General features: G+C 39.2%; 1 protein-coding gene across 2 annotated transcripts in view; it reads right to left on the bottom strand.

Annotated features, from left to right (window-relative positions):
- The window catches only part of LOC129194316 (MICOS complex subunit mic25a-like), a 75748-nt gene that overhangs the window by 52941 nt on the left and 5528 nt on the right, over nt 1-17279 (bottom strand). For both annotated transcript variants that reach the window (XM_054799463.1, XM_054799458.1), the window contains exon 4: nt 13630-13747. In XM_054799463.1, coding sequence (XP_054655438.1) covers nt 13630-13747 — 118 coding nt within the window. The remainder of the gene's footprint in view (nt 1-13629; nt 13748-17279) is intronic.

Here is a 17279-nt window from a genome sequence, read left to right as displayed (position 1 = left end):
CTTTTTCACACTACTGACTGTAAGCACTGTGCCTAAATGGAATAAAATGATAGCTAAGGCACTACATTATCCATAAAGAAAAAAGCATATCAAAGCACATATCAGAATATTCATTCAGCGATAACCCTTGCCTGAAAAATGTAACATCAATTGAAATTCAAGATCAAAAAATGTAAGTGCGCATTTTAACTTGTTTTTCACTCATTTAAATGGCTTAATATCACAGAGGCACCATATGTCTGGCTAAATAAGCAAGTCAGAGCAGTACATGATAAAACATGGGGCAATTCACCAGCTAATATGTAGCTGGGTAATGAAGCTTGTCCCCATCTGCCTCCGCTCGCGAGTGTGTGGGTTCACAGCTGTTTCTTTCACACCCATTACTAAAGTCTGAATGGGCTCCCTGAGTATGTCGGAGAGGGGATGCGACGCCGCTGCCGGATCTCCAGCTGACGACGTGTCATTAAGTGTAAACAAGGCAGGTAGGTGAGCCCAATCAAAGGAGACATCTGGCTCAATTTACCAGTGATGCTTGAAGTAACAATTTCTTGAACTAACATTTTGATGGAAAAGATAGGAATCTCAACTACCGTATTTGTTTAAGCTTCCACTTTAACAGATGCCAAACCCCAATTACATGCTGGCATGAGAGTCCGCTTGAAGCGAAACGCAAAACCTCTTTTATCAATTTTGACTCTAGTGTCATGATACACTCAGCTCACGAGACCATACACGATATTGGGTTCACAAGAACGAGACGAGACGTTACGAATAATGCATTTTTGCCGAATACGAGTATGAAACGAGTACATCTTGTCATTATACGTAATCGTGATGAAAGAAAATCCTCATTATGTGTATTCATTCTTCCAGATCTGTGATTGGCCAGCCATACACAGCGACCACTATTGGCTAGGGTAGAGCCACAGAGGACTTGATCGGTACCTCATTCACATACACGGTACAATTGCCAAGTTGAAAATGCCTCGTGTGGCGTTGCCCACTGCCTCCACTTTATTAGGTTTTCCTCAGCTCGCCTCTATTTTGGTTTGTATCTAAAGTTACTTGGTACACTTGTTTCTCGTGTTGTGTCAGTCACTTATGCAACTCAATTGGGGTAGCATGACCACTTTTTTACTTGAAATGTATTTTTGTCTTATTCCATGAAGTCATCATAAAACAGGCGTGCTACCTACAGTATAAGCATTTTGTTGTGGTAACAGTAACCTGCATTGACTGGCCACAACTTCAGGTACACCTGCACAGTACAGAGCTGCATCAAAGATTCTGCCTGTAAGGCTATCATACTATATTATATACATAAGCGTGGTAAAATATTACACCCCTGTCAATATGTTGCAGTATGCACGCAATCTTAAACTTGTTTCGTAACGTACGCAGTGCATTTCACAAGACAGCTGTATACGGCTCGTGTCACAGTCACTGCTGGGGTTTTTTTTCCGTCTGCTTGCTGCAGGTTGGACAAATGTATTAATAAGAATGAATTACTTGCAAAAAAAAATGGATTGAGTGGACATCGAAAGTACAAACAAAAACAAATTTCTGGGGGTCATTAAATGAAAAGAGCTGGAACTCTCAGATCAAAAATATACAACATAAAGTGGCGAGAAATATATATCAATATTGAATACCGTAAATCACGGTGTATAAACCGCACCCGTGTATTAACCGCACCCCCATTTTCAGGCTCACGGCGGGGGAAAAAAAAAAGTTTAGTTCATAAATGCTTGCCAACTCTTTCATCTCAAATCAACATGCGTAAAGGTACTAAGCAATTTCAAAAAGAAGAGAAAGAAGAAATCTGCTGTCCATCAATTCATCTGCAATGGAATTCATGAAGCCCATTTGGGAATAGCCGTCTGTGGGTCAGACAGTTGCTTTGACTTTAGCGCCCTCTGCTGTACAGTTGCTGAAAATGCTTGTGTATGCAATTTCTTTCTAACTTATCTGACAGCTGATGTCTTTATTTTCACACAGTGAAACAATCTCTATATACACTGAAGCTAACCTAAGCTTCCATTAAAACATTGCAGATGATGTAAAATACAATTCAAATTCACACTGAAGCAATGCAGCATTATGTGTTATGTACAATACATGGATAACTGATCCGTATGCGCAGAACGCCGCTCTATCACCGCTCGCGTCACCGCTAAACCAACGTTCGCTACCGTTAAATCAAGGCTAAAGCAACACCGGCTTCAGTGGTGCACCGCTAGGACAACGCCGGTGTTCTCTATTTTTTTTTCCACTTTACTCGCCAAAGATACTGCAAAAAATCAGTTAGGATATTCCAGAATGCCGCATATAGAGAACATACAAATCCTCTATTTGTAAAATCACAATGATTAAAATTTGACAATTTAGTTGATTTTCAAACTGCTAAAATTATGCATAAAGCAAACAGTAATCTGCTACCTAAAAATGTCATACAATTCTTATACAAAAGAGGAGAAATATGACCTCGGGGAAAAATTTATCTTAACACATTTATATGCCAGAAAAACCCTAAAATCCTTCAGCATCTCAGAATGTGGAATCAAATTATGGAACGGATTGAGCAGAACTCATACAATGCACTAAGATGAGCGATTTCAAGGAACAATACAAGCAGTTGATGTTTGCTAAGTACAAGGAAGAAGAGTCTTGAAACACTATGTACATAAAATGCTACAGTGGTATGAAAAAGTATCTGAACCTTTTGGAATTTCTCACATTTCTGCATAAAATCACCAACAAATGTGATCTGATCTTTGTCAATATCACACAGATGAAAAAACAGTGTCTGCTTTAACTAAAACCACCCAAACATTTATAGGTTTTTATATTTTAATGAGGATAGCACTATGTTTTGTCTATTTCATATTATTTATTATGATTGTCAAATCAAGTAGTTACGTTGACCAGAAATTTGACTAAATTTGAAACTTGGCTACTATTTTTTTCTATTATTTATTACATTATCTCAATAATTTTCTATGTATTCAACTAGAAGAGAGTGTATTTGGAATACAGGAAATGGACAAAAGTACTGCAATTGACGTAAAAAGAATGGATTACATAAGATTTGCTTATTCCTAGTCCTTTTGGGCATGTGGAACTGTGAATTGTAATATGTGATGTATTACAATGTAACTTGTATCCATGTTCAAACAAATTAAATCATGACCATTACCAATTTGGCTGGTGATATAAAGTCAGTTGGAAAACTTTGGTTGTACTGAACACGGTGCTTTTGAGAAAAATACAGTGAACAAGGCTGACAGATTATTTCCCTCTTTGCCATCAGTGGATGTTTGCATGAATCACACTTCACACAGATCATTAAAAAAAATTAAATAATAAAGTCTTAAATATCACTTGCACACATACACAGTACACATATAGCTAAATAATAAACAATAAATATAGCAACTTCTGATCAATCCATATAGATTTCAGAATAATGTACAGATTTAAGCCCCACCTATTTCTGATTAAACCACACCCACTTCCGGTTTATGCCCCACCTACTCCGAGTACAGATACAAATAATTTAGATGGGTGAACAGATACAGATAGTGGTGTACTTGCTCATCCCTATAAAGCGGCGTTTACACTTGCACGCATTTTGCCTCCGCATTGTCCTGCAATTTTCCATGGAAATACATGTCATTTATTTATTTATTTATTTATGGCATGCCTGAAAAGCGTGAAGACGAGTTTGTGCACTGTTTGCGTTCTGTTTATGCATAAATTATGCACTTGGCATGCAATTTGTGACCAAAAATGGTGTGTATTGGCACAAATTGACCATGCTCCCGCAAGACTTACAGTATTTACACCTTGTCAAGTAGTGTTTACATCAAGTGCACGACAGTAGTACAATAGTATGAATAGTATAAAGGAAAGATAAATCTATATTTTCTCACAACTGCAGATAGTGAATGTGAAAAGAGCAGGAAGGAGATAATTAAGTAGAAAAAAAGAGGCACTGACAGTGTAGGAGAGGGAATTGCTGACTAGAAGGCATTGCTTTGGGCATTATGATCCCTCATTAAAAGAAAATCACAAGGAAGATCCAAGAGGCTACAGAAATTACTTGACAATCCCCCCTCCGACTTGCTCCAAGAGGTGATGCCAAAGTTAACCTATTCATGTGAATGAGACACACTGAGGCACGCTGTGATAAGCATCGCCCTCATTGTTTACCTACACATAGGTTGCGGTGCGTTCACAACTAGTTTGCATGCCACAAATTTTGACCATTTCAAACTTTTCTTGGCATGCAGCCCCGCACAGTTTACACATACTTCACACCTGTGATGGGACACACCTATTTTGACTATAAAGCCCTCTAAAAAACCTCTAACAACGTCTTATCGTTTTATGTACATGCTGAGACCATGCAGTAACAGGTACATTCATGTCAATATTTAATACTTACAGTATTTTGCCGTATTTTTATCATTTTAAACATTACCATAACTTATTTCTTGGGCGCACTGATTTCACATAGCCCATAGATCAGAACTAAAGCTTCTTCGGTCAACAGCAGCTGCATAGAAAGAGCATGCCTGTTTACTATTACTAATCATGGCAGATTTTGTGAAAGTCGCCCCCGCCGCCAACTACTTTTGGACAAATAAGGATCCAGAACCTTATCGTTTTGAGCCTGAATATATGGAGGATGAGCTATGGGTTATCAGGTAAGACACCCCTTCCCCCCATGCAAAGAATAATGTTTCTGGGTGCTCGGCAGATCTAGCTATAGTGAAACACTAAGGCATTCTCATAGCATTATCATGTAGCACTAGTGCTAAATGTTTCATTGATAAAATAACAGTATAATGAAAACAGTCACTCACAATGTCTGCTCTCATTGGGATGCCAACTGATGGGGCGGCTGTATCTTTCAGCACAAGACTTGTGCTTCCTGTTGAGCTGGTAAATTTAGCACAGTCCTGAGGTAAAAAATGCTGAGAGCCAAGTAGCATCTTACTGTGTCTTCATCGCGATATCATCGGGTCTAAGTTGAGAGGCAGTATCCACTGCTTCAGTCCGTCATCGTGTTTAGTTGGTAGCGTGCGGAATCTCAAAGCTGACCAACTTTTTGGCTTATTGCCACAACCTTCGACAATACACATGCAAAGCACGATTTATAACCTAGCGTTACGTTTTCCAAACTCACAAATAACACAGCAGGAGCTCCAGTAGGTAGTGTTACCTCTCGGTAGTGGCCTGAGGCATTGTGAGTGACGTTGAGACTAGCAAGGCTTGTGTTACTACGCCAGAAAAAGAGCTCTTCGTGTTAGCTGCTACGATAACAATATAGCTGTAGCTTGGTTAATATACAGGTCAGTTATGTAAATGGAACATTGTTGCCGTTTTTTGGAGGGTTTTTTTAGGGCTTGATAGTCTAAATAGGTGTGTCCAGTTACGTGCATTGTTAGCTCCCACACGCTAACTGTTTTTCTCGCTTTGGAACGCATAGAAAAGGGAAAGAAAGACGTGTGGTCATGTTTCACATAAGAATTGTGAATGATGGGCAAAATTCCAAATAAAGTGCGGTTTTCCTTTAAATGTAGAATTTCTACAGCTCCTGCTTGGACATTAAAACCACGGTAGTTGTTGAAATACGATGTAAAAAAGCACCACAGGTCCGTCACGAGCAAACGAGTGACGCTGGGAACACCCGAGTGTTGGTTGGGTTGCAAGGTTTATAGGCCAGCCTGATTGATCAGCACTGATTTCCTCAGTTTTGGGGGATCAGTGATTGACCAGTCCTTATATATGAAACCCATCTTATCTAGCTCCGCAAAGGTCTGAAAGTCAGCCACTGTCCCCTTTTGCTCTGCCAGACTGACAGCTAGCAATCAAACTAAGACTAGCGCTAAAGCCAGCAGGAGCCAGGGAGCGGCTGTTTCACTCTAGGTCAGTGGTCCCTAACCCCCGGGCCGCGGCCCGGTACCGGGCTGTGGGTCATTTGGTACCGGCCGCACAGAAAGAAAAAATAATTTCCATTATTTCATTTTTTTAATGTTCTATTTTGAAAAGTGGCCGGATTCTCTCTGTTACATCCGTCTCACTTGACGCATGTCCATTGTGCGTGTGCTAACTTTATCTCATGCCGCACAGATAGACTACTACTGTATTTCTACCATTTTTCTTTCACCTCATATTTTGTCTCAAATGCTGATACTACGTGGGAATGCATAAAGGTAGGTTTTGATGACTTATTGAGTGCTAATGTGCACATTTGTCTCAAGTTAATTCATGCTAGCGTACTGCCTTTTACCACACACGTCAAACAGCGATGTAATAATCTCTCTGGAAAAACTTGGCTGGAACTTGAACTGGTGGATGTGTGGGTCGGCATTCATTTTGTACTTTTAATTTGATGTTATTCATGTCTTAGTTTTACATAATACATAAATAACATAAATTAGATCGCTATAATGTACGAACACCCACCCGGTCCGTGGGAGATTTGTGGGAACACAAGCCGATCCGTGGGTCAAAAAAGGTTGGGGACCACTGTTCTAGTTCATTACTTAACTCACCATAATGAGTGGATGGTTACAGCTGTGTACTAGCTCACTAGAACTTTATTCACAACTTCGCAGCAGGTACAATCGTCACATGTACTGTATAACTAGCCCGGCTCTCTTCTGGTACGGTGTCACACGTTCCCCCTGCAACTTGTGCTAACTTGAAACAATTACGTTATAATCCTAGTGTAACATTGGCCTGCTCTTGGTGCTTATGAGCATTATGAGACCATTTTTTATTAATGTAATGATATATATATGGCATAATAATGCGAGTACACCGTATCAAAAGCAATAAACTTTAATTTCTCAAGAGTCTTCAACATTGTAATTGGAATGTCAAGAGCTTTTAAATCAAATACATTAAACAAACAAACAACATAAGAAATTAAACAAACAAAAAGGAGACAAAAAAAACACCAATGAAAATAAAACGGACTCTTAGTCTCTTTTCACAAACGCTGCTCTTAAATAAAAATCACAAACAATCACAATATTCCTGATTGTGAATCAGTGTCACTTTCGTTATTGTCTGAATATTGACAAAAAACAGATAAATAACCCGGTAATACTCATAAGTTCACATTGTGTGTCAATGCAGACGTCAGCTCATTTGCATATACCAGTACATTATCTTGATTCACTTTTAGCAACATTGCGTGAGAATACGCTGTTTATGTTTAATGATGTGTAACGTTTGGATATGTTTGGTGCACAATGAGGTGTGGGGATCTCGGGAATCACAGCAGTGAAGTTCCACCCTTTTGTATTGTTTGTTTATTCGTCTTTGTCACAAACTTTTTTAATGTCACAAAATGACAATAGGCAAATGGGCTGAAATTTACTTCCGGGCGTGTTTTATACGCAACAGGCAAGAAGTCATCCAGCCTGTTCGCCAGAGAGAGAGGAGGAAAACAAATATGCATGTTCACGTCAATATATCAAGGTTGGCAAAATTATCGAGTTAATTATTATTTATCATACTGTTAATTGATTTATTCTCGTGACAGGCCTAGTTTCATCTAGTATTGTTCAATGAGGTAAGAGAAAGTCTGTGTTTTTCAAGTCTCAAGTAACATAATGCTGCTTCATGTTGTTAAAGATGCGATGTTGTAATATAATGTTTCATGTTGTTAAAGATCACAATTTTTTATATGTTCACATAAATATCTCACATAGTAAATGTCATTGTTTAACAGGATGAAAGAAAGCTACATTTCATTTTATCAAGCGCTGCTTCATGTTGTTAAAGATCTCAATTTTTGACATGGTCACATGAATATCATCATACATCGTAAATGTCGTTAAATTGGATGTAGTGTAAAACATTCATTAAATGACAAAACACATTAGTATTGGGCTGTTTTGTCTAAAGACTCTACTCTCCTTCAAAAGGGCCACATATTTTGACAATTACAACACCCAAAACAGCTTTTTGCACACGCATGCACAATAAAGGTAGGTGGCACAATTCGACGACGACGCTCTTCATTCCACCAGAACAAGCTTTTATTGCAGGTTTGAGTTATCTCACAACCTAATCCCGAATAATAATAATAATAATAATAATAATAATAATAATAATAATAATAATAATATAAATAAAAACAGGCTACTTTTGCGGCCGTTAACCACTCAACTCGATGAGCACTATGTGAGCAAAAGATTTAGCAAATCTATATAATACTGTAGCATACTGATAGAGTCATATAGAGTCCAACACCATCATTATGCCGTAAGCATATTGATCCACCAGATCCACCATACTGATGTCGCTGTGGCATAATTCAGCATTTACTTTGTTAGCGCACACTGTTGTTGTGACCACATAGTGATATCCCGGCACTGTTAGATAGAAGTGCTCGAGCAGAGTCTCTCGAATGGACTGCTTAAGCGCCGAGATTTTAAAGGCAGGCCAATACAATCTGTATAAATATATACAGTAGTACCTCGCATAACGTAAACCTCCTTTTACTGTACGTAAATTCCACTAAACGTAAAGAATTTATCTAAAGTTTTCGTATTACGTAAGAAATTCCATATAACATAAAGCGTCAAGTCGGTGCAAGTTCAGAAATTCGATTTGAATAGCTCGCGCAACAGAGAGGGAAACCATTTTCCATGACTAACAGAGTACACTTGGTGACACCATCTGACGCTTCATGCTCTCATTGGCTGATTATCGGGGCAACGCCTACGCTCTCATGTCATTGGCTGATTATCGGGGCACCGCCTACGCTCTCATCTCATTGGCTGACTTATACAGCGCGTACATGAGTTTGTGTGAGAGACAGGCTTCTTCCTTCAACCTCCCTTCCTCATCGTAGTCGCCCTTAAACTAGTTCACACAAATTGAAATCTCTTCTTGAATATTTTGAAGTGCCAAAGGGGTGAGTTTGGGAAGATCTTGGAACAAATTAGGTTATTTACATGTATTTTACGCTTCGTATAACATAAAAACCCTATAACGTAAACGTTCTCGGAACGGATTATTTACGTTGTAGGGACGTCTACTGTACATTACAGCGTTAGGCAGGTGAATTTTTTTTTTTTTTAAGATTCTCCGTCAGTCCAAAAGTACAATTTCACACTTTGTATACAATACAAAAGAGCAATGGACATCCAGACACCCAGCATAGGGAGAACATGCAAACTCCTCACAGGAAGGCATGAACCCTGTTGCTGTGAGGCCACTGTGCAAAACACTTGACCACTGTACCATACAAGCAAAGGGTAGATAAGATAATCACAATGGAAGTGCCGCTACACTGGCACTGACAAAATAAGCAATCTATCAAGGATGGTTTTGTTGCTATCTAGTGTCATAAATAAGGAACTGCTGGGGTGGCTTTGATACCCTGCTTAGATTTCAGAAAACATTTTATATTTTCTCAAGGGACAATACTATAAAAAGGAAATTAGCACATACTTTAGAGAAGTCAGTGTACAGCTTGTATGGCTTTACTATTTACTGAAAATGACTCAGCACACAGCCATTACTGTCAAAATACACACAAGTTCACCTCACAGTGAACATGTCCAAACTGTGGCCAAAGTGTGAATATTTAGTGTGAGCGAATGGTTGTTTGTCTATATGTGCCCTGTGATTGGCTGGCGACCAGTCCAGGGTATACCCCACCTCTCGCCCCAAGTCAGCTGGGATAGGCTCCAGCATGCCCCCGCATCCCAAATGAGGAGAAGCGGTATAGAAAATGGATGGATGGATGGAACATTGTTATCTCGCCCTGCCTTAATCTTTTAGAGCAGAGGTCGGGAACCTTTTTGGCTAAGAGAGCCATGAAAGCCACATACTTTAAAATCTGTTTCTGTGAAAAAAGGCCATGAGGTGTCTACATATTATGCAATGTTGATACAGACTTTAGGTGATGCACCTCTTAATGTAACTAGGATTATATGGGAGAAGGAAGTGAATCTCACAATAGATAAAAAGAGTTTGGAGGGAAATGTTTTGAAAAGATAAAAAATAATGTAAAGAGATGCTAGGATACGTCTCATACAATTTAAAATTTTGCATCGTTATTATTGGACTCCTTTGAGATTGTTTTGACCTTTGAGATTGTTTTGATTGTGACTAAAGAGTCACCTAATTGTTGGTGCTATAATCAAGGAGAAGGAAATCTGGCTCATGCCTTATGGTTCTGCAAAGAGATTTAGAAATTTTGGGCACAAATACATAAAAGTCTAAGTGAGATTACAGAGACATTGATCCCATATAATCCTAGATTATTTGTCCTGGGAGATGATTCTCTTTTAATTGAAAAAGACAAAGATACTAAGAGTTGGATTCAAACAAGTGCCATGATTGCTTGACAAATTATTCTTAAAACCTGGAAAAAGATTCACACATAGAAAATATATTATAAAGATTTGCTGATTTTGGAACAACAATGCAATTTTTAATCAAGAAAAATAATCTTACATTAAGAAAGTATAGCTAGCCAATTCTTATCAAAATATTTTTTGCCGGTAATTAGTTCTTTTTTCTAATAAAAAGCTAAAAACCTTATTTTGATTCATCTTCAACAACACATTCAGAATATTTGTCTTAAATTAAGAATAAAACTAAACTTTCTAAATTTAAGAATGGACTCACACACAAAAAATAAACGTAAAGATTTGCTGATTTCGGACCAATGTGAAGGCTGCACAGCAAATTTCATAGAGCGTACCAAGATTTATTAAATTAAATGTAGTCATAAAATCTGTGCAAATGTGTAAAATTATTCAACGTGAAAAAAAATGACTCTCTTTTTATCTAGTTTATAAACAAAAAAAATAGTGAATTTACATGCACATCCTGCCAAAAAAAATTCTGATAATTATGACAATAGGTTTTCCTAAATTAAGTGAATCTTTGATACAATCACATTCTTTTTATTTTTTTTTTTTTAATCCATCCATATAATTTGCTTCCTGTTTGTAGAAAATAAGTAACCAGCATACTGTAACTAATATGCCAACAGACGAAAACATTAGCTGCATGGTGGCCGAGTGGTCAGTATATTAGCCACATAATCAGTCAACCTGGGTTCAAATCCCCGTTGGAACATACTGTATGTTGTACTGTCCATACTGTACACTCCACCCTGAGTACCAGCTTCCTTCCATATGCATGATAGATTAATCAGAGATGCTAAATATTGTGAGAAAAAAGAATAGTACTCCTACATTTGGAATACGTATGTGAGAAATAATCTAGCCTCATAAACGCAAATTTGGTCTGAATTTAAGAATCTTATAAGAGCATTTGGCTTACTTCTTACCTTGTAATAACAACATTTTCCTTAAATCGATGTAGTGACTAAGAACAACATGCTTATTTTAGAACTCATATATTCTTAAAAGTCACAAGAAAAATATTGTAGTCAATAAAAGTCAAGATTTGACATCCCTAATTAAAATGCATAAAAAACGTTTTCTATTTTGAATGTTATTTTTAACCCTGTGAATTCTGTAATAAATGTTATGGTGTTAAGAAATGTCCGAGGGCCAGATGCAGTCATCAAAAGAATCAAATATGATTCTGGTCATGCTGGTCCATGCTGGAGGTGTGTTTGGACAAGGGAGGGGATCATGCTCTGCTTCACAATGTCACAGTACATGTTGGACTTCATGTTTCTCTCTATGAACCGCAGCTCCTCAGTGCTAGCAACAATCATGCAGCACCTGAACATGACTCTACCACCATTTGATTGTAGGCAAGACAGACAATTATCTTGCTTCCCACTTGTGTTGCCAACTATTTAGACAATAACTGCTGTGTGTTGAGCTATCTATACACGCTGTACACAGTATGACTATTCTAAAGTACTGTATATTCAAGTTCCATTTCTATAGTATTGTTCTTTGAGTAGAAATAATGTAAGAATTATAATAGTTGCTAAAATGTGAGGGGTGTAATCACTTTTGTGAGATATTCTTGTCCTTGTAGTGACGGGTTCATGAGTCAGTAAGTTAACAAATTAAGGTAACCCGTAGGGAAGGAAACTTCTTTACCTTATTGAGCATTCACACGCTGTTCTCTAATGCCATAATAGGAAAATAATCTAATAGGAGTTCAGTGAGTGAGAGCTAAGTGAATGTGCACATATGTATTCATCGAAGAGGAGAGTGTAATTACAAGGCGCCTTTGGCATCAGCACATCCAGTCCTATTGGACCAGGTGTTGTGTTCACTATGTCCCTCCAGTGACTTTCTATTAGCAGCGGGAGTGTGCTGGAGTGAAGATAAGGCAGCCACTACAGCACTGCCTTATCACGCAAACGGGGGAATGAGGGCGGGAAGGGAAGAGAGAAAAGGTGCAAGAGGAGAAGAGGAGTCACGTGAAATAGGCCACGGCTGGTGTGTAAAACAAGCTCTCCTCTCTCCTTGCACCGAATCAGCCCGCCACGCCACTCCTATCTCCAACTCCAGGAAACTCTCAGGGTGCAATTTACCGCTTGCACTGCGCTGATAATGCAGTCTCCAGGGGCAGGACGGACAGGGTGATTGGTCGGGAGGGAACAAGTAAGAGACAGGGAAAGATACAGTAAATGGGTAGGCTGGGAGAGAACAATGGCAGAATGTAAGGAAACAAGGGAAGGAGAAAATGGTCAGGAGGGTTGGAGAAAGAAGAAGAGAAGAAAGCTGGGAATGACGAAAACAGAACGAGCAAGGAGGCAGAAAGAAGTACTTGCATGGAATTACAAATTTAATCCATAGGCTCACTGCAGGGACTGTGTAAAAATCTCCAAAATGGGATTTCCATACAGGACCAAACTAACGTAAGATTCCAATTTAAGCAATAAATTAAATAAAAACATAAATAAATAAAAACATAAATACTAATCTAAAGTAAGATGAACATACAACTCGCAACAGGTTGTTATGGGTTTTCCTGTCGAATCCAATCTGGATCAAATTAATTAAATGGTGTCAACAATTCGTAACAAGGTGATACTGACAAATAAATTGTAAGCAAAAAGCACCAGAATTCCGGTTAGGTTATTTTTCCCCAATTTATTTAAGTTTTTTTTTTTTAATCATTACTATTGTTTTTTTTTTCTATTGTCAATCACCCAAAAGTGACTGTAGTCCACCAAAATTTACAATTGTCAATTAAATAGATAATAAATTATACTTAATCAAAAATGTACTTAATTTGCTAAACTGTCCATTAGCAAATTAAATTGTGACATATAATCTTAAACAATTATATTGAAACAACATTTTTATTACATGACAAATGATTATGATTTAATGATCAATGTGTATATTTTATTTCATGATGCTGGAGTGCACTGAAAAGCAATAAATGGATCTGTCAGCGTCACCCCTCAAAGAGGTGGTGGGCAGAAGGGAAGCTCTGATTGGTTCATCTGTGACTCAGAACTGATGCCAACATGGAAACATTTTAGCATGCTACTTTTATGGTTACATAGTGACATCTGGTGGTTCTTGTAATGCCCAACAAGGCATCATTTTAGATCAGGCTTGATGAGTGGAGTCTGGGGCGACAGTGGTTGCATGTATGTCTGTGCACGTGTGTGCGTGTGTGTGTCTGTGTGTGTGGATGTACCAACTGTTTGGCCTTCTCAGCTTCCTGGCGTGTTTGTTTTCTCTCCCTGCTCATTGCTTTAATCATCTCCTCCTTCCCTGTCTCCATCTCCCTCAGTATACTCTGCTGGTGTTCAGACCTGGAACACACACACACACACATAATAATGCTTTCCCATGCTGGTCCACCTATGCTTTCCCAATGCCTTCCAGCTGCAATGAAATTGGTTTCAACATTAGCTTCTATGAGCTTTCAACATTCCTCAAGAGGGCAGCCTAGACCAAATGTCAGCTGTTGTCGATGAAAAGCATCATACTCAAATCAAAAGCTCCTCAAACCTTAAGAGGTGCTTAAAATTTACTCACACATTTGACACAAATGACAAAAAATATGAGCTTCCTAAAAAACTGTAAAAAAAAAAAAAAAAAAAAACATTTTTTTTGGAACTACATCAGCCTGAAATATATACCACCGGGCAAAAATTTTGACACACTTTCACATTCAATAGCATGAGGAAGTGTGTACCAACTGTTGACTGTTAGTGTACCCTTTAAAGGCTTGAATGTTTACACTACTGTTTTTTATTGAAAAAAACAAACAAACAAAATATTTCCCTCTGATACATTCCAAAGATCTGAGATGTGTCAACGATTGGGAGAAACCTTGATTTTTCTCATTTTAAACTACCGTATTTTCACGACCATAAAGCGCACCGTATTAAAAGGCGCAGTCTCAGTTACAGGTGCTATTTTTATATTTAACACATACACAAGGCGCACCGTATTATAAGGCGCAGGTATGCACGGCATGGTGTCGCTCAGAAGTCAGTGAGGAAGCGACATCGCTTTCTTTCTTCAGATAAATTAAGAGCAAAACTCTCATTCAGTTTATCAAACCAACTTGAAATCAGGATGGTCATCACTCAACACAACAGTCTAAGTCATGGTGCACAACTAAAAACATCACACAGCAAGGCAAAAACAGACAAGACACTATCGCTACTTTTGTAGAACAATAACTAACAACTATGTAGCTCAAACATGTAACTTTAAGAGCATTTGCACCAAAACACTACCGCAAAGCACGCTGGGGAACAGGAAGTGCTCCCAGCGACGCTACAATATGCTAGCATGCATGCCATTGTATGTTTTTAAAAAGCCAGCGAGAGCAAAACTGAGTTCGGTTGTACTTTATTGAAGTATTTAACAATGTACACACATTATTTTTGATTAATCCTCATCCACAAATCCATCAAAGTCCTCATCTTTTGTATCCCAAATGAACAGCGGGGCAAGTTCTCCATCAAACACGCCAGGTTCCCTGTCGTCACTGTCAGCCAGTCTCGTTGCCGTGCGGCGCCTCAGAAATGATGCTGGCTTTTGAGAAAGCTCAAACAGTGCATCAGACACGTTAGCCCAAGCATCCACAATCCATTAGTGAAGCTGTGTTCGCTAGCTGTCATTCATCGTTCCCACGCCGCTCGCAATTTCACTTTAAACACCGTGTTTACATCCATTCACAAATAGTGGCGAAAGTCGCACGGCGCTGCCTCCCAGTGTTAGTGAAGTTGTGTTCGCTAGCTGTCATCTATCGCTCCCACGCCGCTCACAACTTCAATTTAAACGCCATGTTTACTTTAATTTGCTGCACTTGTGACGCGTGTGAAAAAAAACATCCGGTCTCTTTCCGTACACGTCACTCACCCACTCAGCCATTTTCTCGTCGTTCTTCCAGCCCCTTTGATTGGTCCGGGTGGAAACTTTTCTTCCTCTTGAAAGCCACCACAGGTAGCAGTTTCTGTCCATTACCATGGCAACCAAGCACAACAGTAAAAGTCGACTTCTTGTACCCCGTTGTGTGTGTGATGTCGAAAGTGAGTGGCACGTCGTCCATGTTGGTGATGTAGTTGGGTAGTATTTGTCTGCAATGTTTTTACTGCAGTAGGAGAGGACGATGGCCAGCTTTCCTTGTAATCCGCTGGATGTTGCTGCGCCACGGTAGTCCTTGCCGGGATGGATAGATGGCGCCATTTCATTAAATGTACTTACATAACTACTGGGGAGTGCCTTTAGGTCCTCTGTCATGTCCACCTTTCCTTTCCTGTATACAAGCAGCGTGTCGGCAGGCTCCCAGTCAGTCGAGCGAAGCGCTCATAAAAGTCACACAGCAACACTTACAGATTTTGGAACTCGGTACACACATACAGTACGCCGCATTATAAGGTGCCCCGCCCATTTTGGACAAAATTTAAGACTTTTAAGTGTGCCTTATCGTCGTGAAAATACGGTAAAACTCACACTCGAGGTTTTCGTACACTGTCTCGGTTCTCGTACAGCCAAACAGTGCAGCTAAAAAAATTGCATTTTTTCTCAACTATCATTTCACTAAACTGAGTGCCCAAACAGTAGTATCCGTGCTTTGGTGACTCAGTCTCTGTGAAGAATGGATAGTGGTTCTTTTAGGGTTGGAACACTATTGACCAGGGTCACTCAATAGGCAGCTCGGAGATCCACGCATAAGTGGCTGGCCCGCTGTTATTCCCACACTATGGGCCCTATTCTCCCCGTGCGTAAGGTAGAAAGCCGTGCAGCTGAGCGGATTCTGGCATTCTCCCCCTCTATGTAAGTCCGTCACTGCGGACCTTCATTCAAGACACACATGTTGAGTGTAGCAAGTTTAAAATGTGGACATCAAATCTCAACATAAGTACTTTTTACATTTCACTTCAGACTGGGACGTACTAATTTATACTGATTCAAACTGCCACTATCACAAAGTTTTTTTTTCATTTTCTTTTCTTTTCTTCTTTGTTTGTTTGTTTGTTTCTTTCTTTCTTTCTTATTTTCTGGACAATATTATAAACCTGCAACATTTTTCTTGTCTTTCCACGGCACCATTCATTTATCTGAAATTAACAAAAATGGTTCAATTATGATTATCAGTCAGTTATCAGATCGCTTCAATTGCTAGGTAAAGCGTGTGTGCGTCTGCAGAGCATGCCTTCCTGATGTTCAACAAACGGTCTGCGTTATGTTTGTACATGGGAGCATGGAAACTACTTCTACCTGTTATCATTAACGGTCTGACAGTTTGACCAATATTTTTATTTTTTAAATATCAATATTTATTTTAAGCACAATATCAAAAACAAACATATCGATCCGTGCTGTAGCTCCGGGAAAGCTACACTTCGCAACAGGCGTCATCTCCCGCTAGCACTGGCCTTTGGAAGCAGAGGCTAACACCGAGCCCCGGAACAGCTACCCCTCGCCATTAGCACCATCTGCCGCCAGGACTGGGCCTTCAGAGAAGCTATGACTCGCAGCAGCTAGTACACCGGGCCGAGGAGTGGCTACATTTAAGCCACATTTACTGTAACTGTCCAACAACATTAGAGATGTCACCAAAAGGTAAACCTAAGAAAACTACAAATCCATTATGGAGTGTTATGAGGAGTTCCCAAAAACTTATGACTGCTAAAAGCAACACTGTCGCCGCCAACAAAGGGAGGGAGGAGTGCTGGCATGCCAGCATGCAGCGTGTGAATGCGCAAGTTAGCATATACTCTACTAGTCTTTTCATTTATCAATGTTCAACGCTGCACAACTTTGATATATTAACACTTGAAAAAATAAATACGTTGGAGCAAACTTTTGTTCTTGATGTCATAA

Source organism: Dunckerocampus dactyliophorus, chromosome 1 (assembly GCF_027744805.1).
Source record: "Dunckerocampus dactyliophorus isolate RoL2022-P2 chromosome 1, RoL_Ddac_1.1, whole genome shotgun sequence".
NCBI classification, from domain to species: Eukaryota; Metazoa; Chordata; class Actinopteri; order Syngnathiformes; family Syngnathidae; genus Dunckerocampus; species Dunckerocampus dactyliophorus.
The sequence above is the reverse complement of the archived record's forward strand: the minus strand, read 5'-3'. Positions and strand labels throughout refer to the sequence as shown.